The following is a 23,695-nucleotide window of genomic DNA, read 5'->3' on the forward strand; positions in this document are numbered from 1 at the left end:
GGGGAGAGAGGGGAGGAAGGACGGAGGGAGCATGGCCCTGTCCCAGACCTGCCTTGTCGGCGAGGAGGCAGCAGGTAACAAAACTATATCCTCGCTGCAGTTGTCATTTTAAAACTCAAAGGTTTTCAAATATAAAGTTATGGTGACTCAGCAATAAATAAACCCCAAACATGTTAGGGTAGCCTCAAATAAATCCATCTTTCAATATTAATTCCTGGCTTACAGTCTATTTTTCCATTTCTTCAGTTCTCAAATACCACTTCCATCCTGAGTATAAAAAACAGGCCTGAATTTGGAAAAAGAACACTCTGTGGCCAGTCAGCCGTGCAAGGTCCGGCCTAAGGCTACAGCTCATACTCTCTCTCACCTGGTGAGCCAGTGCCCCAGGTCAGGCCGGTGGGCCCACTGCACACCCGTCTGGTTTAGTGACCGCAGCAGCCGGCAGCAGGTAAGTATCACCCAGGGGCTTGCCATCGCCATCCACTTCTCCCAGCCTCTGAGCGTGTTAAGGGAAGTGGGGCTCTTAGACGCTCTGTGGGGCTCTAGCTCGTCATGGCCGATGCTCCCGTCCTGTAACGCTGGTGCAGTGTTGACAAACCCCCGCTCCCCGTGCGAGCATCGCCGGGGCTCACAGTCGTCGCCCAGAAAGCAGTTTCTGTAGATTTCGTGACACAGAGCCAGACACAGGGTGTTAACGAGGAAGTACCAGGTCTGGTGCTCTTCCTCGATGAAGCTGCTTGCGCCCAGACTCAGCACGTGGCCCATGGTCCCCAACAAGATAACAACATCCAACTCTGACCATCGTGAGTTTGGATGGGCCGGATTCTGTAAAAGGAAAACGCATTCCGTGAGGGAAACACACGAAAATTACACAAATCCCACCCCAGGCACTTAAAGTTCTTGCTCACACAGCATAACCTGCTGTGACAGGCACTTGCGGCTCCTCATGCCCCCACCCACCCCCTGCTCTGCTCTGGAGGGACTGTCACCCTGGACTGCAAGTCCTAAGCTGAGTGACAAAGAGAACAAAGATACTTAGCCGCACACCGTCTGGGCAGTGCTGCAGCTCCGAGAGCTCCCCTACTGGCTCCTGGACCCAGCCCTCCTTGTACCCTCATCCTTTCCCTCAGGGCCTAGGCCTCCAGGGGTCACAGGCAGTTCCTGCTGCTTGAAACCAAAGAACCCCCAGGATATATGCAACCAAACCAGACATTTAATTTCTCCATGAATTTTCCAGAAATCCAGAAAGCTTTCATTAAAATGGTCAATTCCCTCGAAACAACAAAGTTGGCGTCACGGCACCAACCCTTCCATATGCCGAACGCGTTGAAGATTAAAGGTCAGGACTCCGTGACTGTCATTTGACAACTTCTTAATGTTTCCGCTATTGGTCGTGCACAGCTTGTATAAGACAGAAAGAGAGATACCAGGAACCCTAACTGAGGGCCTAGAGAACGAACGAAATGGCTTGAGGGAACGCTATGTTCTAATGGGGGAACAGAAGCGTGCTACGAACGACAACACGTCAGCTCCTCAGACACAGGCACACGGGGAAGGGCCTCTGATCGTTCTGGGGGCCTGGAGTGACTTCTCTGGGTCCCTTAGGCTCCGGGCACCATGGACCAACCGTGGCTGCCCACCTCTGCTTTACCACACTGCTACCGTGATCACGAATATAGGTGTCAGAGGCCAAAGACCCTAAGAAATCTACAGGAAAACATCAGTCTTGAAAAGAAAACTGCACTTTACGAGGCAGGATGGACTCCTGAGGAGGGCAGGGTGAGGACAGGGTCCCAGCCTCCTGCTGACCTTTCTGGAAGGTCTAATGAGTTGACTCCTTCCTCTCTGAAATGTTCTTCCCTTGGCTGAGCTCAAACACTTTCTGAGAGATGTCTGATTCACAATGCACCACCAGTCAACTGCCCATTTGTCTGTGACCAGCAGCCCATGTTTAGAGTCACAGGAACCCTGTGTTTACAACGAAGAAATGAGGCCTGTGACCTGGCAACACAGGTCTGAGGGTCTGAAGTCAGGATGCTCAGACGTTGGCCCTCCTGAAGTATGGGCTCCTCAACTCTGCCTGGTTACACACCGAGGGGTTTGACCAGTGTCTGATGAATGAAAGATCAGCTAAGAGAAAAAGGCCGATCCAGGAAGACAGCGTCCCATGCGCGGGAGCCAGCCTTACCTTGCTCAGGAGCTTTCCGCTGGCAAACATCTTGGCAAGAGCAGACACAACCGCACAGAGCAGTGCGGAGATCAACACCATCACTCCACCTGCCATCAGCCATGAGAGGCCACAGAAATAGCAGGAACTCTCAGCTGAGGTGCACACAATGACGTGAAGAGCAGAAAGAACCAGAAACATCAAATAAAACAGCAGAGAAAACACAGGCGACCACAGAGGAACTTCCAATTCAGCCTTGCTGCTCAGTGCTTGCGGGATGCTGAGCAGGAGCAGGGTTAGAACCTGGCAGAGAAAAACAGCAGCAGTGTCCATGACTGATGGGCTCGGAGAGAACCGCTCAGAAAAAGCCTGCCTCCTGACCTTGTGCCAGCTGTTCAAACGTTGGAAACAGAAGAAGGAAGCCCAATAAGCACGGTTTGTAAAGAGCTGCCAAGAACGCACGCATACTGGACGCCTGGCAGTACTCTGGGCACGAGGGCACACCACGAGGGAGTTCAACGAGTAAAGAAACTGGTATTTTTCCACATTTAGGAAAAAAAGTGTTTTATGCACTTGAAACTACAAAATTCTGGCCGAGTTATCAAATCAGTTTAACAGCCGAGCCGTGACTCCACACAAGCAGCCGTACCTCCAGAACCATGACGGTCCCCACCAGCATCGAGTAGATGTCGTACTGAGCCACCTGTCTGCTCAGGGATAGGCTCAGAGTCCTCAGGGCATCCAAGTACTGCCTGCGAACCTTGGTTCCCAGGTTGAACAGGACTTCCGAGGTATTCTCCTCCAAGTACAGTCTGATCCAGTTCCCATGCAACCTCTCTGCCATTTTAAACTGCTCAAACCCAGGCTCTACCAAGAAGAGGACAAGGTTACGTTACAAATCACAGACAAGAGGATGCATGTGTCATTTCAAAGTATTCCATTATTCACACGCATGTAGCGCGAGCATAAATTCTGAGACCTACTGGAGGTGAATTGTTCCTTGGGGGTGGCCAGCAACGCCTTCAGTAAAACTAACAGCTGATGATGCTCACGAATCCTCTGACATCCTGCCAGCCCGCCACAGCCCTAGGCACAAAGCAGCACCCAACAGGGACAGAAGCATGTGCCCCCCCGTCTCTACCTTTTACACCTGGTTTTGCCTCCTCCTCTTCCTCCCCCTTCTCTCCCGATCTCTCTCCACCCTTTTCTTCTTCTTTAATGTGCAATATAAAAACAACCCAGAAATGCGTTGCATTGTTAGGTCCTCGGTGTTAAAAATCTTTCCAGTGCTCACACACTGTGACGACCCATCTCTGACCTGTTTCCCTCTTTGCAAGTCCTCTCTGGAAAGGGACAGCAGTCCTGACCCCTCCTGCCACGATGCCGGGCTAGATGATCCTCCCCAACGCCAAGCTAGGCCGGCAGAACAGCTGCTGGGTGAAGCCCAGCCTCCACTGCTGCTGGCTCCCCCTCTGGGATGGCAGCAGCAGGCAGCTCAGCGTCAGGAAGTTGCCTTGCTCCCTTCTGGAGTTGGACCAGACCTACCGGTGACTCAACTCATCTGCAAAAGCAAGAACTTCCTTTGTGAGACTCCGTGGTATTTAACGTGCTCCTCCGACTTCCAGCAGAGCCATTCTAAGGTGGTCTAAACCATGCCTTTCAGGATTAGGGTTAAGGCTGCTATATGACCTTGAGCACAGCCCCGCCGCTGCTGCAGGCACCAGGTGACCAAGTGCTGATGGCAGGCATGACCCTAACCCTCAGATAGGGATGACTGCCATGCCCACTGTGGACGGGAGGCACTCGGACACCAGCCCACAGGCTGGCAGGTGTGACAGCTGGGATCTAAACTCAATTAGTCTGGGTCCAGGATGGAAACCTTAATTGTTATACCCCCCTCCCCCGCACCTTGAAGTCACAGAGATGTGGGGGCACCGGTGTCTATACCCAAAATCACAGAGGCATGGGGCATGGGGCTATGCCTGCCTGGGGCTATGATCCAGCTGGGTTCTCACACGTGCATGGAAGTGCACATTGTGAAAAATGCTATGGAGGAAAGCGGGGGAACATGGGAGACTTTTGGTAACACTGAGGAAACTGAATGAAATCTGGGGTTGAGGGTGGGGAACAGTAAGGCCTGGTATTGAAGCTGAAGTGGAAGGTGGCCCAGGAATCCACCAGGAGATCAGTGGGGAAAAGCATCCATTCTATGAGAGTAGCACATGCACAGGTCTTGAGACGAGAAAAGCCTGGCCCACTGGAGTGAAAGGGGAGCGACGGGCAAGCTGTATCAGATCGGGCTGGATGTTAGGGGAGGCCTTGAAATCAATTCTGGCGTCAGACACATACCCAGTTTTGTCTCAGGAAACACTGCTGACGTAGACAAAGGGCATCCCAGGGGCGTAAGGCCCCAAGAATGCTCTCCCATTCCGGGGACTGGCCTAAGTCCATCTCACGGGCCTGCTTCCCGCCACGCCCACTGCAGTGCCTAATTCTCCCTACTTGCTACTCCTGAAATAAGCAAACAACCAGCGCTGTGGTTTTGTTTGGGGTTTTGCTGGTTGTTAGTGTAGGAAAAAGGACACACATTATCAATAACAAATTTGCAAAAGCTACCAAACAAGTTATTTTTGAAAACAAAGTAACCACTGTCTCTAGTCAGGACTGAAATGTGCACCAGAGCCGGCCTCACTTTCACCCAGATTTTCACACAGTTGCTCACTGGGGGCCTCTTCACGGACAGGGGCTGGCTCTCCAGCCATTCAGGACACCTGGCTCCCCACTAGTCCCTGCAGGGCTTGTCGTCCACCAGCAGCTCAAGGCCAGTCTACGTCTCAGCGCAAACTCATCAGCATCACCATACTTCCCAGTGCTCCACTATCTCAAGCAGGAAAAGCTGCCAACATCACATTGAACGTCACCTCAAACTAGGAGTTGACTTCCTCTAAGTTCCCAAACCAGCCCCAGTCCCAGCACCAAACACGCTGTCCTTAATGTACCTTGATGGTCAGATAAATCATACGAAAAGATGGTCGTGGGGTGATCTGGATCATTCCCACCAGAGTATCAATACCCCTTAGTTTTTCCCAGCTTAAAACTAGAAACAATATACCCTGTGTCGGCCTCCACCCACCTCAGACAACAGCTGTTTCCACGCCCCAGGTCCTTCCCTGTCCCCACTCCAGCCTGGTTTTCTCCCAGTTCTCCATATGCACTGCTCCTGACAAAGCCACCGACAACCTCACCTGCCAGAGGAATGGTCCAGTCTCAGTTCCTCACTTTAGCTTACCTTAAGTAGCGCTCAACATAGCTGCTCACTCCTCCCTTCCTGAGTTTCTTAATTTACGTGACTTCTTCAACACCAACCCCCTCACCTGGCAAGCACCCTGCTTCGCAAACCTGCTCCTCCCACACCCTTCCCCGTTCCAGTAACGGTCACTCCATTCTTCCACTGTTCTAATGAAAACCCCAAGCTGTTCCTTATGCCTCTGGTTCATCTGCACCTTATATCCAGTGCATCACCAAATCCTGCTTGCACTACCTTCAAAATATATCCAGGATACAGCCATTTGTTCTGGATTGCACTGCCACTGCCTGGGCCCTCACACCACCTCTCACTGAGGCACTGAAGCAGCCTTCGGACTCTCCTACCACACAAGGCAGAGCCTTCCACCTGGGCACCTGAGAGAGCCTTTGAGAGCCTTTGAAAATGCAGCTTGAAGATTTCAGACTCTGCACGAACGGCTGCATGGGCTCCCCATCTAGCTCATCAAGAGCTTCTCCAGGGCCTAGAAGGCCTTCCTATCCCTCTGACCTCATCTCCTTCTGCCTTGCCCCAGTTCACCCTGCTCCAGCCACTCCGTCCCCCTGGTCCTCCCTTGAAGGTGCAGGCAGGTCCCGACTGCAGAACCCTGCATCTGCCACACGTTCTCTCCCGGTGTCAAAGGCCAGGCCTGCCCCGACAGCCCTCATCCACCTGCATTCTCCATCCCTTCCCCCATACAGCCTTTTCCTAAGGCACTCCTCACCATCCTACTGCTACTTCTCCTCTGGAAGGTAAGCTCCATGAGGGCAGAGCCCCTGTGACTCCAGTGCTTGTAATAGTCCCCAGCCAAACAGGAACTTAGTGAAAAAATTCCATATTTGTTGAATGCAAGAACTTGATATAGATAACTGTATCTGTGGGTGTTGCTAATGGTGTTCATCAGGGTTCTAATAAAACAGAAGCACAAAGACTGATGACCTACACACAACGGAAGAAACACCAGGTGTAGTGGAAACATTGTCTATTAACTGAGTTACCTTTTTTATATGATGGCACGTTCTCTTGCAACAATTTGCTGAGCTGCACTGCATTTAAATGTAAAAACCTCAACTGTTCTCTCACTGGTCTCCCTTCTATGGAGGGGAACAGCAGACTACCAACGCTGTTCTCTGGAATCGGCAGACCAAGGCCTATTGCTAAGGTTGCAGCCAAGTCAGTCTGTTGAACATGCTTTGGACGTCTGATGTCACCTAGAGAAAAGAAAACGGTTTGAGTGATGGGCTCTCAGATGTGTGAGATAGTAGTCATTCCCTAGACCTTTTTTTTTTTTTTTTTAATTTATTTTAGAGAGAGTGAGCACATGCAGTCTTGTGTGCATCGGAGAGGGGCAGAGGGAGAGAGAGGGAGAGGGAGAGGGAGGGAGGGAGGGGGGGGGAGGGAGAGGGAGGGAGGGAGGGGGGGGGAGAGAGAGAGAGAGAGAGAGAGAGAGAGAGAGAGAGAGAGAGAGAGAGAGAGAATCTTAAGCAGGCTCCACACCCAGTGCGGAGCCTGACATGGGGCTCGATCTCAGAACTGAGAGATCATGATCTGAGCTGAAATCAAGAGTTGGGACACTTACCTGACTGAGCCACCCAGGCACCCCCATTCCCTTGACCTTCTACAACCGATTATCCATCTCTTTGAGCCATTCTATGCAGATTCATACAGAAAGCACTTTCCTGGTTCTTATGTCAATAAATCACTAAATACTCATCCCGTGTGGGCATGGTGCCTTCCCCAAAGTAGCGTATGATACGTAGGAGGGATACCAACACAAGAAACAGTACCGCCTGAGTTTTAGAGCCCGGGATACGCACAGAGACAGCAGGTAGCTCTGTACATGCTGAGGGATGGTCACTCTGGTGAGGTCAACAGTCAACCTCCTGAACAAGGGTGACAGCAGGATGTATGGCAGCCCTACCCTGTGGATTCAGAGAGGCCCACACAGCACTGAGATATGGACAGACTTTTCAGCAGCTCCTGAGCAGTAGAAGGCACCCGTGCTGGGGAGCGCGGAGCGAGGGTGGATTGAGCTAGGCCTAATTCTCTAGCCAGCTCCAACAAGCAAGACGTCTGCCTACTGGTGGCCTGAGCAATTGAAGAGCTTCAAGCCCCGGTAACAGCCTGCTTTGCTACTAACTTTGCAGAGGAAATGGGTGTGACATCGGGACACTGGGCTCAGGCTCCTGCTTTGCCACTATCCAGCGATGCCTTGGGTGAGAACTCAACACAGTCAGACTGTTCTCATCTGTAAAGAGAATACCCAGCCCCCACCCCCCAGAAACCACAATGAAGGTCTGAGGCGGACTGAGGGGGCGACCAGGGAAGTCCACCCGGGAGAGGTAGGTGGTGCTTGGTGGGAGTACCTCAGACACTGTATTGTGGGCTTGCAGAGGTTTTACTCTCATTGTGGTACTTTTGGTTGTATAGAATTTTTCTTTTTGATTTGGTCAAATATATTAATCTTTTCTTGACCAACCCTCCACTGATGGCTTCTGGGTTATACTTAGAAAGAACTAACTATGCCAATTTTTTCATTTGTTTTTCTTCTAGTATTTTCTTATATTAAGTGCTTTGATCTGAAGCAAAACAAAACCCAAAAGAAAAATCCCACCTTAAATTGATTTTGGTGCTGATATTGGTGGTGGTGCCAGTGCTATTCTGAGATTACTCTGGGTCATTATGTGATACTCATCTCCAGGGTCGTTGACAACCAGGATTCTAAGCTTAGGAGGAAGACAGAAAAGACGTAGGGCCTAATACTTTCATTTTACAGTGATGAATGTGAATTGCAAGTATCAATACAAACTCAAGATCATTTTTATCTTAAAAAGATTTCCTTGCTTTGTCCAGAAATGACAAATAAGCCAGTATCCAGACAGTGGTCCTCAAAGATCCGTGTCCACTGAACAGAACTAGGGAATCCTGGAAAAGCAGCCGATTCCAGGTCCAGGGAAGGAACTGTGCAATGGGAGGCTGGAACCCTTTTCAGACTGGAGAGCAACAGAACTCTCAGAGAGACTAAGGTGTTTGAGACCTCAAGGCTGGAAGGACTCAGGAGCTAATCTGAATCAGAGGCTCCTACTGGCCAAAGATGGCACAATTTGAGTATTAAAAAGAATATTACTTATAGGGAATTGAAACAAAATATACTTAGATCCATGGGTTCACAATGCTACTAAACAACAACAACAACAACAACAACACAAAACCCTAACTGGTCACAGATGAAGTGTGCTAGTGAATCACAGTGAACTAAATCGTTGGTCTGAAACTGGTAAATAAGTGGGAAGAATAACTCATCATTAACCCTATCTCTGTTATATAAATGGTACCGGTAGGTACGCAAAAGTAGATTGGGGAAGATTCTCCTTACAGAATGATTCAGGCTCGTTAATGAAGAATTCTACAATTGAGATATCACTGTTTGCCACCTCCAGTGAATTACTGGCCCTAGTTGGTCATCAGTGGCTACTGGCTTCACAATAGAGCCAACAGTCAGACACTGTGTGCTTCCTGCTGGAAACAGCCTTATGAAAACCAGCCAACGGGATCTGAAGCTGCCTCCTGGTCAGACAGGGTTCACAGAGGATATGCTAGCAGACAGTGTAGAGAGAGACTTCCCAGGACAAATAGCCACACTTCTTCAACAAATAAACTGTGGGAAAATAAAAGAGGATGGAGCGGGGACCTATAGACGGAAGAGAGTGTAAAGGGTTACATCAACCAATCTCAGTGCGTGGATCTTACTGGTATCTCAGCTCAAACAACCAAAGAGGGAGACCGACGTTGGAGATTTGAACACTGACCATTTGATGAATTAAGGACTTAATGCTATATTTTAAACGTGCTACATTAAGAAAGTAAGAGCACACATCTTCTAGAGACCTACTTCCAAGCAAGAAAGGAGAGGAAAGTGAGCGAGAAGGACGGAAGATGTAAGATTGGCTGTAACGGCCCATGAACACTGAAACTGGGTGGCGGGCTTTGCCTACTTTTGCAGGTCTGAAAACTCACATAATAAAGAGTGTTTCAAAAAAGGATTGAAATGTTTTGATCTGGGATTTACACAGGTTTAAAGAATGAGGTAGATTCCTAGCATAATTTTTTTTTTTTTCTAGAAGGTCATGACATCACTTCTGGAATGCGTTGTCTTTTCTCCACTGTTGTGAAATGCCACCTTTTGTCACCGAATGCAATGCTACTGGGGTCTACTTTTCACCTCTTGATTTTGCTCCATTGATTAGTGTGACTGGCTCTTGCCAGCAATATTTTGATAACTGCAATTCTGTAATACTAATACAAGGCAGATCACATTACAGAGTGGGTTTTATCTCATGGAAGAAGGAAACACATTTCAGAAAATCATTCTCCCTCTCCAGCAGCCAGGCCTTCTCCCACCTGCCTCGTGTCCACTGGCCCTAGCAACATGCTCTGTACAGCTAAGCCACCTTTCACACATTCAATCAGCAAATACTGACAGCCACGATGTGCCAGTATTCCAGGCTGGAGGGACAGAATATGAAAGAACAGGCAAAGTCCCTCCCTCTCTTCATGGAGCTACATCCTGGTAGCAGGAGGGAGACAAAATATACCTGCTCTGCCCTATGTGGAAGTGAAGCACAAGCATGATCTCCTTCTGGGACCCCCTGACCCTGGATGGACCCAGATCTGTGCTTCTCTTTATTGGGAGGTTGGAACTCTGGCGGTGGACAGTAGCAGGCTGGGGGGTGTATGAAATCACATGGCACACAATCCCAAAGTGCTTATCTTTCAGATCAATGAACGCCTTAAGATTTTTTTTTTTTTTACTTTTTTTAACATTTATTTATTTTTAAGAGACAGAGAGAGACAGCGTGAGCAGGGGAGGGGCAGAGAAAGAGGGAGTGACAGAATCCGAAGCAGGCTCTGGGCTCCGAGCTGTCAGCACAGAGCCTGACGCGGGGCTCGAACTCACGAACCATGAGAAAGATTTTTTTTTTTTTATTATTAAAACAAGCGACAAAAATGTACATGAATCTGTAGGCTAAAAATAAGCCTGCAAAGACCTATTAGGAACGGTGGCATGGGGAGTTCTGTGGGTCAGCTTGCCAGGAGAACAAGCATAACTGGTAAAGAGCATAAAAACCACCAGCAGCACAATGACTTAGAGCCTCCGGAAACCATCTGGGGGCATACGGCAAATACAGAAACCGTTGTTCAAGAAAATCTAAAGCTTGGTAAGAACGGGAGAGTGTGAGGCCCTTGAGGAACCATGACCCACTCTCTCCCCCCGCCATCTGCAGCTCCGTGGGACACAGACTACTCTGAGAGGGTGCGCTGAAGAACACAGGGCTCCCTCTCCCCCCGGGGCCCTGTGGAGCGCTCTGTGCTCTCCCTGCGAGGAACAGGCTGCCGGCATGGCTCATCCTCCTCAGCCGTGTAGTGCACACCCTCAACAGCAGTTGAGCGGCTGGGAGCTACCTTTTCCTGCCCAGCCTCACCCAGAATTTCTATGCAAGGCATAAAAGGCCAACAGTACTGGGGCCCACTCACCCTTACACCAGTCTTGCTGGGTGGAGGCTGCCCCCAGAAGAGGCTAGCAGAAAGACCAGAGGCTACTACACAGAGCCCCCAAGAGAAGGGGACTGTTGTTACCACCCGTAACTAGCAACCGTGGCTCAGAGAAACTGCCCAGGGCAGGCCACAAAACCGAGCAAAACTCCCCACAAAAGAACTGACTTTGTTTGGAACAGAAGGTGGTGAATTCACACCTAGGAATGCTCTTTAAAACAATGGAGACTTTGGAGGTGGGCAGCTGAGAGGAGACTGGTAGCTTCGTGACAGCCACAGGCCAGCTGAGTGCTCAGAGAGAGGGGGGCCTGGGGAGAAGACAGCAAGAAGGCTCAGAACCGCCTCAGAGCACGGCCTCAGAAACAACCCTTCAAAGGGGCTCAAATGGGAGATCAGATTGTGAAGCACATTTCTCACAAACTGTTGAAAATACGGCAGTCAGCTGGCAGTGAGTGGAGCCTGACAGCTGGGTGTGACAGCAACAGAGTGCCACTGAGTCTGCGGTCACCCCAGCGCTGCTGTCCCCGCACAGGAGCAACAGCAGACTTCATTCACGCTGTGGGAGATGACCTCACTGAAATGGTCAAGCCACGGCACTCAGTAAATAAACAAGGAAACGACAATGAAGACAGGCCTGGGCTGGGGGGTGGGCAGACCTGCAGCATCCAGAGTTGCTACAATATATTATTTGAGATGTTCAGTTTTCATTGAAAACTGTGAGTAATTATGCAAAGAAACAGGAAAGTAAAACCCAGAAGGAAAAGCAACAGAACCTCCCAGGGAAGGGCCCAGACGCTAGAGGTAACCGACTGTCTTTTAAGTAGCCACAATAAATATGCACAAAGAGCTCCAGGAAACTACGCATAAACAAGTAAAGGAAGGTCTGATGACGATGTTGTCGTCAAATAGTGATTATCAACAAAGAAACAGAAATTATAAAGAAAAGAACCAAATGGAAAGTGTGAAAATGAAAAATATAGTAACTGAAACGAAAAATTCACCATAGTTGAATAGCAGATTTTGAACTGGCAGAAGAATCACCAAATTTAAAGTCAAATTGATAAAAAATATACAATCTGAAAAACAGAAAAATTCCCCAATTTGATGAGAACTATTCATCTACACATCCAAGAGCCTCAGTGAACTCCAAGTTGCATAAACACAAAACATGCATAGCGTAATAAAAGTGCGGGAGGCGCTGGGTGGCTCAGTCGGTTAAGCGTTCGACTTAAGCTCAGGTCACAATCTCATGGTCTGTGAGTTCGAACCCCACATTGGGCTCTCTGCTGTCAGCATGGAGCCTGCTTTGGATCCTCTGTCTCCCTCTCTCTCTGCCCCTCCCCTGCTCGCTCTCTCTCTCTCTCTCCCTCTCTCCCTCCCTCAAAAATAGCTAAGCATTAAAAAAAAATTAAAAAAAAAAATTCTGAAAGACGAGAAGGGAAGCCCAGGTAGACTGGGATGATGTGTCATCCAAAACTGTGGAGGCCAGAAGGCAGTGGGATAGCATACCCAAAGTACTGGAAGAGAAAAGAATGGTCAGCTAAGAGTCTTACATCCAGCAAAACTATCTTTCAAAAATGAAGGCAACATAAAGACACCCAGGGTAAAAACAACAACAACAACAACAACAACAACAACAACAACAGAAAAACAAAATAAAAAAGAAACTATTAATTGCTAGCAAACCTGGATTATAAGAAATACTAAAGGAAGTTCTTTAGGCTGAAAGCAAGTGACTCCATGGCTAATTTTGATCCATAAAAGAAGCAAAGAGCATCAGTAAAAGTAATTATACAATTATAGAACACATAAAACCGTATTTACCTTCTTACTAAATTAAAAAACTACTATATAAAACACATATACAGTTATGTCTTCCGTTTGTAACATGTAAAAATATAACATATTTGACAGTAACAGCACAGAGGAGGGACATAGGGGCAAAGCTGTATTGGCAAAAGAAAACAACACCATATGAAAACATCTGTGCACACAACTTCTTTCCAAATGTTTACAGTAACATTATTTCTAACAGCTGAGAAGTGGAAACAACCCATGTATCTATCAGCTAATGCACGGATACACAATGTGGTCTATCCGCACAACAATGTAGCCAAACAAAGGAGTGAAGTCCTGACACCCGATACAACTGTGGAAGAACCTTGAAAACATCATGCTCAGTAATCAACAGCCACTCACACAGGGCCCAGTACTACAGGGTCCATGTACATGAATGTCCAGAAGAGGCAAATCTATACAGGTGGAAAAAAGATCAGCGGTTGTGTAAGGGCAGTGCTGGGGGCAGGGGGACTGGACATGCACTGTCCTAAAATTAATACTGACTCTGAGCGAACTAGATACAGCGCAGTCCTGGCTCATAAAATCAGCATAATGAGACTACATTCCGGAAGCAAATGTACAGATAACAAAAAGCTGGGAACCCACCCACTGCTGGCACTGCGGTCAGTTATCAGGCATCCTGCGCATGCAGCTGCCCTGGCTGCTCCTGACTCTGAAGACGCAGCCAGGCCTCCCAAGGAGATTCTTAAATGCCCACCTTGAAGACGAAACTTCAACGCTGTAGTTCAACAATAACCTAACAATGCACAATAAAAACCACCCACTTGGTTGTCTCTCTTCCTCCCCACACTATGAGGCCCCTGAGGGTGAAGGCTGCCCACAGTGTCCGGCGCAGTGCCTGGCCCACCACAGGTACTCAGCGTACCTCCAATGGATGGATGAGTGGAAAGACTGTTTCTGGCATGAGCTCTCACTCAGGTATAGGGGAGCCACACAGGACCCTGCTTTGGGTACACAGTGTGGGAAAGTCAGGTGTAGGAAGTTGGTGCTCTGGTGAGTAGAGCCTTCACTGGAAGGCAGGCAAGACACCTAGAATGGAAAGGCCCAGGTCACAAGAGCCAAGGACTTATATTTTAGGGGGTCAGATGTCCGAGGGGAGAAAGCACTATTAAAAGACAGAAGGAAGTCAGTGGAGATTCTGCCCCAACCAATCCTCAAGCAAGTGGAAGATTCATTCATTCAACAATTCTTTTTGGCACTGATCATATACCAGCCAATGTTTAGGCCCAAGGCAGGCATGTACCAATGAACAAAATAGACTAGGTCATGCCCGACTATAGCTGAAGTGCAGAGAGGAGGCAGATATTACACGCGTCACATCTAAGTCTTTATTTACAATCTAAGCAAAGAATGGTGGAAGGATGCACAGAATGCTGTGAAAAATGAACAGAGGGAAGGCAATTTAGTCTCGTGGATGAGCAACTGACGTCAGATGAAACCAAGGATGACTGGATCTGATGTGGCGACAGAGTCGGGGGCATGTGGGGAAGAGCTTGTCACTTGGAGGACCCATGGGAAGGGCAGAGGCCAGGACATAGTGAATAGTGATGAATATGGCTCAGGATGAAGCCGTGAGGTAGGAAAGAAACCTCACGTAGGACTTGCTTGACCCAAAGTTTAGCTACTGGAAGGTTTTATGTATGGGAGATCGGGGATGGTCTGGAATGTGGGGAGCAAGGGAGAAGGAGGGTGAAGAGAGACACCTAGGCTTCCGATTGGACGAATCACACGAAGGTGCCATTTGCTGGCAGAGCAACATGAGAGGGCAGATTAGGATGTGAAGCTGTTGTATTTGCTCTACCTGTGGGAGACCCAAGTGGAGGTGTCAGACAGGCAGCTGAGTAGACAGTCTGGAGGCTGGAGATCGGAGAAGACAGACAGCTGACTAGACACCAAAGTGAGAGTTAGGAGGAAAACCAGACAAATGGGAGGTCCCAGAACTAGGGGTCAGAAGTGCCAAATGGTATGGAAGGGTTCCGTGAAAGGAAGCCAGAGTGTTCAACTCAGAAATACCTGGTGGGCGAAGGTGAGCGTGTGGTAAAGCGAGGAAGCAGAGGCCAGCCTCAAGTGCAGGGTGCGGGAGGACAGATGGCCGTGAAGCAGGCCGGCCTGCACGGGTCAGAGCTGCCCGTGTGTGTTTGGGGTGGAGAGTTGGGTGTCTTAATGCTGAAAGATGGGCCCTCAGCTAGTCCTGCTCTGACCCTTAATAGTTTCCAAAGATGGATAGTTTATAAAAATTTTAATTACTAACGTCTCTTTCTTTTAGTTCATACATGTGTTCAGATGTCTCCAAGCTGCTGGTAATTTTTGTTAACACCTCCAGATATTCAGGCAGTGACATTCATATAACAAAATTTCCACAAGAAATGTCTGCATTATAAGAATTGGGGTAAGAAATGTAAACTCCAAACCCTGGCTGCACCCTGTCCCACTACTTCTCATCTTCACATTGCTCAGGGTATTTCAAACACACCCAGCTTCCAAAAATTGATTTTTAAATTTAAAATCAGACTATAGAAAGAAGTTACGTAAAATACGGCTTTAAAACAGTAAACATTCCGGGGCACCTGGGTGGCTCAGTCGGTTAAGTGTCCAACTTCAGCTCAGGTCATGATCTCATGGTTCATGAGTTCAAGCCCCGCATCGGGCTCTCTGCTGTCAGCATGGAGCCTGCTTGGATCTTCTGTCCTCCCCTCTCTCTACCCACCCTCCCCCGCCCAGCCTCCTCCCTCCTGCCGTGCACATGTGTTCATGCTCTTAAAAATAGACATTAAAAAAAAAGGAAAATAGTAAACATTCCTAAATCCTCACCAGGCTTTCTTTCAAATGCAGAACTGATTAAGATCAGGGGGGTGTTAACCTCCTCCATGGAAGAGGCCCCGTGACTTCCTGTTTCCGACATTCCATGATCACCACAAAGAACCAGCAAATTGGGTGAAAGATTCTCTCTTTCCTACAATGCAAAGGAAAAATATTTCAGTTGCATTCAGACTGAGGAGAACGCATGCTCTTGTTAAGGAAAAACTTTAGCTGTACTTTATAAATAGTAGCTCTTTCTAAACATGTTAGACTTTTTTTTAACCTATGAGCTTACAAGATCAAAGGGTTAAAGTCAAAGAGTACCATAAATAAAACAAACAGAATCACTTGGAGGTCACAGAGCCCAGGAGGGTTACATTTAGGGCCTCCGAAGGCAGAGGATTTGAGCTTGGTTTCTGTCTTTGCCATTGCCGAGCCGCGAGAGCCAAGGTGCCCTCCTTGTCAGGCCTGTCTCCTGTGTGTCAAATGGGGTTGCCCCTTAGCCCCAGCGTTCCAGCAAAGGACCTTTGCCGTTCTTGGATTTGCCCAGCAGGCTCTGCCTTACCGCTGCTGCCTCTTCACCTGGAACGCACCTCCACAGATGGCGTATCCGCCCCTCTCTCCCTTCAAGGCTCCACTCACATCTCACACGTCCTGAAGGACAGCTGCTTTCGTCTCACCGTTTAAAATCACAACTTCTCTCTCAGATGCTGTTCCCACCTCTTGCCCTATGCTCTCCTCTGGCACTAATCACTTTCCAGTATACTTATGTATTCATTTATTATGCCCCTTGTTTGTCCTTCCTGGCAAGAGTATAAGCTCCACCGATGCCCAGACAGGAACAATGATATAAAAGGCATTCTGGAACTAGTAGCTGCTTAAATGGGTGAGTGGCAGACAAAACCAGAGCTGCTGGAGGCTGAGCCTGTGCTCTGTGCTTACAGGTGAACTGAATGATGGTGGGCGTGGCATTCACTTAGGTCCCAAGTCCACTTCAGGAACTTGGTTTCTCCTAGGAGACGCTGGCACAGTGACTCTAGCACTCCACGGCGCTCCACAGTGAGCCTCACCTCGGACAGCAGCGAGGTGTGAATCTTCATCAGGATGCTGTCCATCTCACTGAGTTTGTGCCCGATCAGGGGGCTGCTGGGCCCGGAAATGTGGCCGATGTGGTCCAGCCCAAGGTAGTGGAGGATTAACACATCCCAATCCCCTCTTTTTAATACTTTATCCAAATGCCTTGTAACATTATCATCCACCTGTAAAGGGGGAAAAGTACGTACGAATAACTCCTCGTTTCCCTTGATCTTCACTCTCCAAGAGAAAGTGATACAGTCCTTTTAAAACCTAAGCATTTATTTTAGGTAACAGGACTAAGAGTCTGAAAAGAGCAAAAAACCCTAATAAACAAACAGAAAAAGCTGTCATAAAAAAAATAAACAAGGGGTGCCTGGGTGGCTCAGTCGGTTGAGCGTCCGACTTCGGCTCAGGTCAGGATCTCACAGTTCATGAGTTCGAGCCCCGCGCCAGGCTCTGTGCTGACAGCTCGGGGCCTGGAGCCTGCTTCGGATTCTGTGTCTCCCTCTCTCTCTGCCCCTAACCCACTCACATTCTGTCTCTGTCTCTCTCAAAAATAAATAAACATTAAAAAAATAAACAAATATTAGCATTAGATTAAGCTTTTACTAATACTGTTTCACATTTCTAAGTTACAGATAGAACATGTTATACAGATAATTTCAATGAGAAGTATTATTCTAAAAAAAACATTCTGCAGGATCCATGCTGGGAGTTAACTAACACTAAGCAGATAACCAGGTCACACAGGTGCCAGAGTTCAGGTGACCTCTGAGGTGAAGCTGAGTGTCCTATGAGAAGGCTGTTCTGGGAGGAAAGATACAGCTTTCGGCAACTAGTAGAGCAGCCACCGACAGAGCCGTGAGCCTGGTCAGCCCTGACCACTCAGCTGGCCCACCTCCCTCCCACTGAAAAGTCACTACAAAGGGAAGGGTCTCTAATTGATGAGACAGAGGACAAGAAAACTCAGTAACTGCTTCATCTACAGACGTCAACTTCAGGAAAGGATATCAACCTAAGCAAGAGCGCAGATGCTCTACGAGGCCCAGCAAATTGAGCTGCTGTGGGTGTGCCTCTACTCTATGGGGACTCCCTCTGGAGTTGACCAGGGTCAACTGTCTTTAAATTAATTAATTAATTTATTTATTTTAGAGAGAGAGAGAGAGCACACGAGTGGGCAGAAAGGGGCAGAGGGAGAAAGGGAGGGTGGGAGAATCTCAAGTAGGTTCCACACTCAGCACAGAGCCTGATGCGGGCTCAATCCCACCATCCTGGGACCATGACCTGAGCTGAAATAAAGAGTGAGATGCTCAATTGATTGAGACATCCAGGGTCTCAGCCAGGGTCAGCTTTCTAACTACGGGACCAATCATGCCCTCTTTCTTGTCGGAGACTGCACTCCCAGCACAGGGAAATGCCCCTCAGGACCAGGCTCCACCCAGTTCACCATCTGTCCTCCCACCTCCCCACTGGGGATGCCACCACACTAACAAGAGAATATCCTCAAAGATCCCAGAGAGGCGACGGAGTCCTCAGGCTCTGCCTTGTACAGATGCTGCGCCCGCCATTCTGTCCACTTGGGAAGTCCCCACTCACTTCTCAAAACTCAGCTTAAATGGCTCCTTGCTGGCCCTGATCCTCTGTACCCCCATCAACAGGCGCTTGGCTGTTCCAAGAGAATTTTGATCACAATTGCATCAGGGTTCATGTCCCTGGGCCGTAACTGATTATGTGAATGAATGGACAATTTTTACAACCTCTCCACACTACTCCCAATATACTAATAAAAGCCACATACAAAACAACGTTGCCTCTAAGAGGGTAAAAGTCACATACAAAATGATGTTGCCTCTAAGAGTATATCAGACTCCATCTATCATGACAAAATTTTCTTATTTGAAAACCTGACCTCTGTATAATCTGACACAAAAAATGAGGTTGTTCCATCATATTCCACAAAATGCTGTGGGAATAATTTCACCCATGTTTCATCTCCATAAAAGATCATTCTTTTCCCAGCTGCTTTTGCCTGTGTGATCACATTGTCTTCCAGCAGTGCAGGGGAATTGAGGTTCCTGACAACATCGATGAAGCCAGGGAGGCTCCCTGTCATCAGTGCCTGCAGGAGGAAACATTCGAGAACTTAGACCATGGAATCCAAAGCACAGCGAGGGAAGGGGTGCCAAAAATCATTTTATGGATGAAAGAGGAAAGCATAAAACTAGGGCATCCTCAACACCGGAGGGTGGGTCAGTGTTAAGACAAAGGGGAAAGCTGCACATACGTTCTGGCAAAGCTAGCAAACTTGATCACAAAGACTTTGTTGTATTTCAGCCAATGGGAGGATGGAGGCGGCTGCGGGCAGCTGGATGACAGTGGTGGACAGGAAAGCCGTGAGTTACAGCAACTGAAGCAGATGGCAAAGTGTGTTATGCATTGAAAACACAAATCTGTTTACTCAACCACCTGTCAGGTCCTCACCTAAGCTTCAAATCTGCTCTGTGTGATGAGCAAACTCCATGTACTGATCTTACAACACAGCAATTCTAATGTCCACCTTGAGTGGATGAACAGCTTCTCACACACACCTGGGAGGAAAGCAGTCTCTAAGCAAAAACTCTCAGGAATTCCCATCGTTAACTGGCCCAGGTTGCTGGTGGGACACCCCTGCTCCACACACACACACACACACACACACACACACACACACACACACACACACCCTACTGAAATTTCTGGGAAGAAAGGGTAGGCGAAACATATTGCCAATACCTTTCTGATGTAGAGTTATGTCAACAACCTCCCTCATTTTAGCATAGAGTCTAAGAGGCCATTGTAACAGGTCATGTGTCTCCTACAATCTGGAGTTATCCAACAACCCATGATACTGGCACCCAGGGACCTATGTACTGAAATAAACAGAAATCTGGACAGTGCCAACAGGCATACTAAGTTTTCCAGGACTTCTTTAACAGCCAAAAATGCAACTATGGATTAACCTGACTTCCGGAATGCTAGAGGAGCTTGGCATATCTCCTCCCATAAGAGCAATGATAAATGGGACCAAACTGCCAAAAGCAACCATTTCCAGACTTTGAAGGCTCATCAAGGATATAAAACAAATTGAGAAGTTCTTATCTAAGACAAACTACTGAATCTCAGGAAGAGCTGAGTCCCTGTGCTGTTTAACATAGCCTGCTCCCCTTCTCCTACCCCTGTGATATAGCAGTCATGGGGATCCGTCTGACCTGGAGCTGCTCAGAGAAGTCCCATGCCAGGGGTATGTTGGAAGCAAGGAAGGCCAACCTTACAGCTGCCTGAGGGGTCAGGGCTGTTTCTGGTAAGAGAAAGGCCTAACATTTAAAAGTGACATCTGGGTCACAATGCTATGAAACTTGAAGTCAACCACAGGAAAAAGTTTGGAAAACCTCCAAATGCATAGAGGTTAAAGAACATCCTACTAAAGAATGAATGGGTCGGCCAGGCAATTAGAGAAGAAATTAAAAAATATACGGAAACAAATGAAAACGAACACATGACAATCCAAACCCTTTGGGATGCAGCAAAGGCAGTCCTACGAGGAAAATACATGGTAATCCAGGCCTATCTCAAGAAACAAGAAAAAATCCCCCAAACAAAATCTAACAGCACACCTAAAGGAACTAGAAGCAGAACAGCAAAGAAATCCCAAACCCAGCAGAAGAGAAATAATGAAGACCAGAGCAGAAATAAACAATATAGAATCTAAAAACAAAAACAAAAACAAAAAAACAGTAGAGCAGATCAATGAAACTAAGAGTTGTTTTTTTTTTTTTTAAAGTAAACAAAATTGATAAACCTCTAGCCAGGCTTCTCAAAAAGAAAAAAGGACCCAAATAGATAAAATCACAAATGAAAATGGATTTATTACAACCAATCCCTCTGTAATATAAGCAATTATCAGGGCCTACTATGAAAAATTATATGCCAACAAACTGGACAACCTGGGAGAAATGGACAAATTCCTAGACACCCACACTCTTCCAAAACTCAAACGGGAAGAAATAGAAAATTTGAACAGATCCACAAGTAGTGAAGAAATTGAATCAGTTATCAAAAATCTCCCAACAATTAAGAGTCCAGGACCAGGTGGCTTCCCTGGGGAATTCAACCAGACATTTAAAGCAGAGATAATACCTATCCTTCTCAAGCTGTTCTAAAAAATAGAAAGGGAAGGAAAACTTCCGGACTCATTCTATGAAGCCAGCATTACTTTGATTCACAAACCAGACAGAGACCCAGCAAAAAAAGAGAACTACAGGCCAATATCCCTGATGAATATGGATGCAAAAATTCCCAACAAGATACTAGCAAATTGAATTCAACAGCATATAAAAAGAATTATTCACCATGATCAAGTGGGATTCATTCCTGGGCTGCAGGGCTGGTTCAACATTCACAAATCAATCAATGTGATACATCACATTGATAAAAGAAAAGATAAGAACCATATGATCCTGTCAATAGATGGAGAGAAAGCATTTGACAAAATACAGCATCTCTTCTTAGTAAAAACCCTAGAGAAAGTTGGGATAGAAGGAACATACTTAAACATCATAAAAGCCATTTATGAAAAGCCCACAGCTGATATCATCCTCAATGGGGAAAAACTGAGAGATTTCTCCCTGAGATCAGGAACATGACAGGGATGTCCACTCTCATCACTGTTGTTTAACATAGTGTCGGAAGTTCTAGCATCAGCAACCAGACAACAAAATGAAATAAAAGGCATCAAAATTGACAAAGAAGTCCAACTTTCACTTTTCACAGATGACATGGATACTCTACATGGAAAACCCGACAGACTCCCCCAAAAGTCTGCTAGAACTGATACATGAATTCAGCAAAGTCGCAGGATACAAAATTAAGTACAGAAATCAGTTGCATTTTTGTACACCAATAATGAAGCAACAGAAAGACAAATAAAGAAACTGATCCCATTCACAATTGCACCAAGAATCATAAAATACCTAGGAATAAACCTAACCAAAGATGTAAAATCTGTATGCTGAAAACTATGGAAAGCTTACGAAGGAAACTGAAGACACAAAGAAATGGAAAAACATTCCATGCTCATGGATTGGAAGAATAAATACTGTTAAAATGTCAATACTACCCAAAGCAATCTACACATTCAATGCAATCCCAATCAAAATTGCACTGGCATTCTGCTCAAAGCTAGAACAACCCTAAAATCTGTATGGAACCACAAAAGACCCCGAATAGCCAAAGTAATATTGAAGAAGAAAACCAAAGTGGGAGGCATCACAATCCCAGATTTTAGTGTCTACTACAAAGCTGTAATCATCAAGACAGTATGGTCCTGGCACAAAAACAGACACATAGACCAATGGAATAGAATAGAGAACCCAGAATCAGACCCACAAATGTATGGCCAACTAACCTTTGACAAAGCAGGAAAGAGTATCCAATGGAAAAAAGACAGTCTCTTCAGCAAATGGTGCTGGAAGAACTGCACAGCAACATGCAGAAGAATGAAACTAGACCACTTTTTTACACCATACACAAAAATAAACCCCAAACGGATGAAAGACCTGAATGTGAGACAGGAAACCATCAAAACCCTAGAGGAGAAAACAGGCAACAACCTCTTTGACCTCAGCTGCAGTGATTTCTTACTCGACACATCTCCAAAAGCAAGGGGATTAAAAACAAAAATGAACTATTGGGACCTCGAGATAAAAAGCTTCGGCACTGCAAAGGAAACAATCAACAAAAGGCAACTGAGGGAATGGGAAAAAATATTTGCAAATAACATATCAGGCTAATATCCAAAATGTATAAAGGACTCACCCAACTCCCGAAAAATAATCCAGTGAAGAAATGGGCAGAAAACATGAATAGACACTTTTCCAAAGAAGACATCCAGGTGGCCAACAGACACATGAAACAATGCTCAACACCACTCATCAGGGAAATACAAATCAAAGCCACACTGAGATACCACCTCACAGTGGTCAGAGTGGCTAAAATGAACAAATCAGGAGACTATAGATGCTGGCGAGGATGTGGAGAAAGGGACCCCTCTTGTACTCTTAGTGGGAATGCAAGCCAGTATAGCCGCTCTGGAAAACAGTATGGAGGTTCTTCAAAAAATTAAAAATAGATCTACCCTATCACCCAGCAATAGCACCACTAGGAAGGGATACAGGAGTGCTGAGGCATAGGGGCACATGTACCCCAATGTTTATAGCAGTGCTTTCAACAATAGCCAAATTATGGAAAGAGCCTAAATGTCCATCAAGCGATGAATGGATAAAGACGATGTGGTTTATATATACAACGGAATACTACTTGGCAATGAGAAAGCATGAAATCCTGCCATTTGCAGCAACGTGGATGGAACTGGAGGGTACTGTGCTAAGTGAAATAAGTCAGGCAGAGAAAGACAGATACCATGTTTTCACTCATACGTGGATCCCGAGAAACTTAACAGAAGACCAAGGGGCAGTGGAAGGGGGGTGGGGAGTTACAGAGAGGGAAGGAGGCAAACCATAAGAGACTCTTAAATACTGAGGACAAACTGAGGGTTGATGGGGAGTGGGGGAGAGGGGAAAGTGGGTGATGGGCATTGAGGAGGGCACCTGTTGGGATGAGCACCGGGTGTTGTATGGAAACCAATTTGACAATAAATTACATATAATATATATAATTATGATACATATAAAGGACAGCTATAGCATATTTCCGTAAGCTCCCACATATTCCTGAAATCTGGATGCACACACGGGGCTGAGTGTGCACTCAGGAGAGATCAGACAGTGCCTAGTTACCGGTTCCTTCCAGCTGAGCAAAAGGCACTGCTCACACAGGAAGTGAGAAGGCAGGCTTACTAGGTGCCTGAACAGTGAGAACAAACCATACACAGAGCCCTG

The 23,695-nt window shown here is 47.0% G+C and overlaps 1 protein-coding gene across 16 annotated transcripts in view; it reads right to left on the bottom strand.

Annotated features, from left to right (window-relative positions):
- The window catches only part of PIGG (phosphatidylinositol glycan anchor biosynthesis class G), a 43,191-nt gene that overhangs the window by 14,128 nt on the left and 5,368 nt on the right, over positions 1–23,695 (bottom strand). For 7 of the 16 annotated variants that reach the window (XM_006931303.4, XM_003985611.4, XM_019829879.2 and 4 more), the window contains exons 3-9: positions 18,670–18,879; positions 16,754–16,942; positions 15,696–15,837; positions 6,470–6,682; positions 2,817–3,034; positions 2,189–2,470; positions 368–825 (exon numbers count right to left, since the gene is read on the bottom strand). In XM_006931303.4, coding sequence (XP_006931365.1) covers positions 368–825; positions 2,189–2,470; positions 2,817–3,034; positions 6,470–6,682; positions 15,696–15,837; positions 16,754–16,942; positions 18,670–18,879 — 1,712 coding nt within the window. The other 9 variants (XM_006931305.3, XM_019829883.2, XM_019829881.2 and 6 more) reach the window with 9 other exon arrangements.

Source organism: Felis catus, chromosome B1, assembly GCF_018350175.1.
Source record: "Felis catus isolate Fca126 chromosome B1, F.catus_Fca126_mat1.0, whole genome shotgun sequence".
NCBI classification, from domain to species: Eukaryota; Metazoa; Chordata; class Mammalia; order Carnivora; family Felidae; genus Felis; species Felis catus.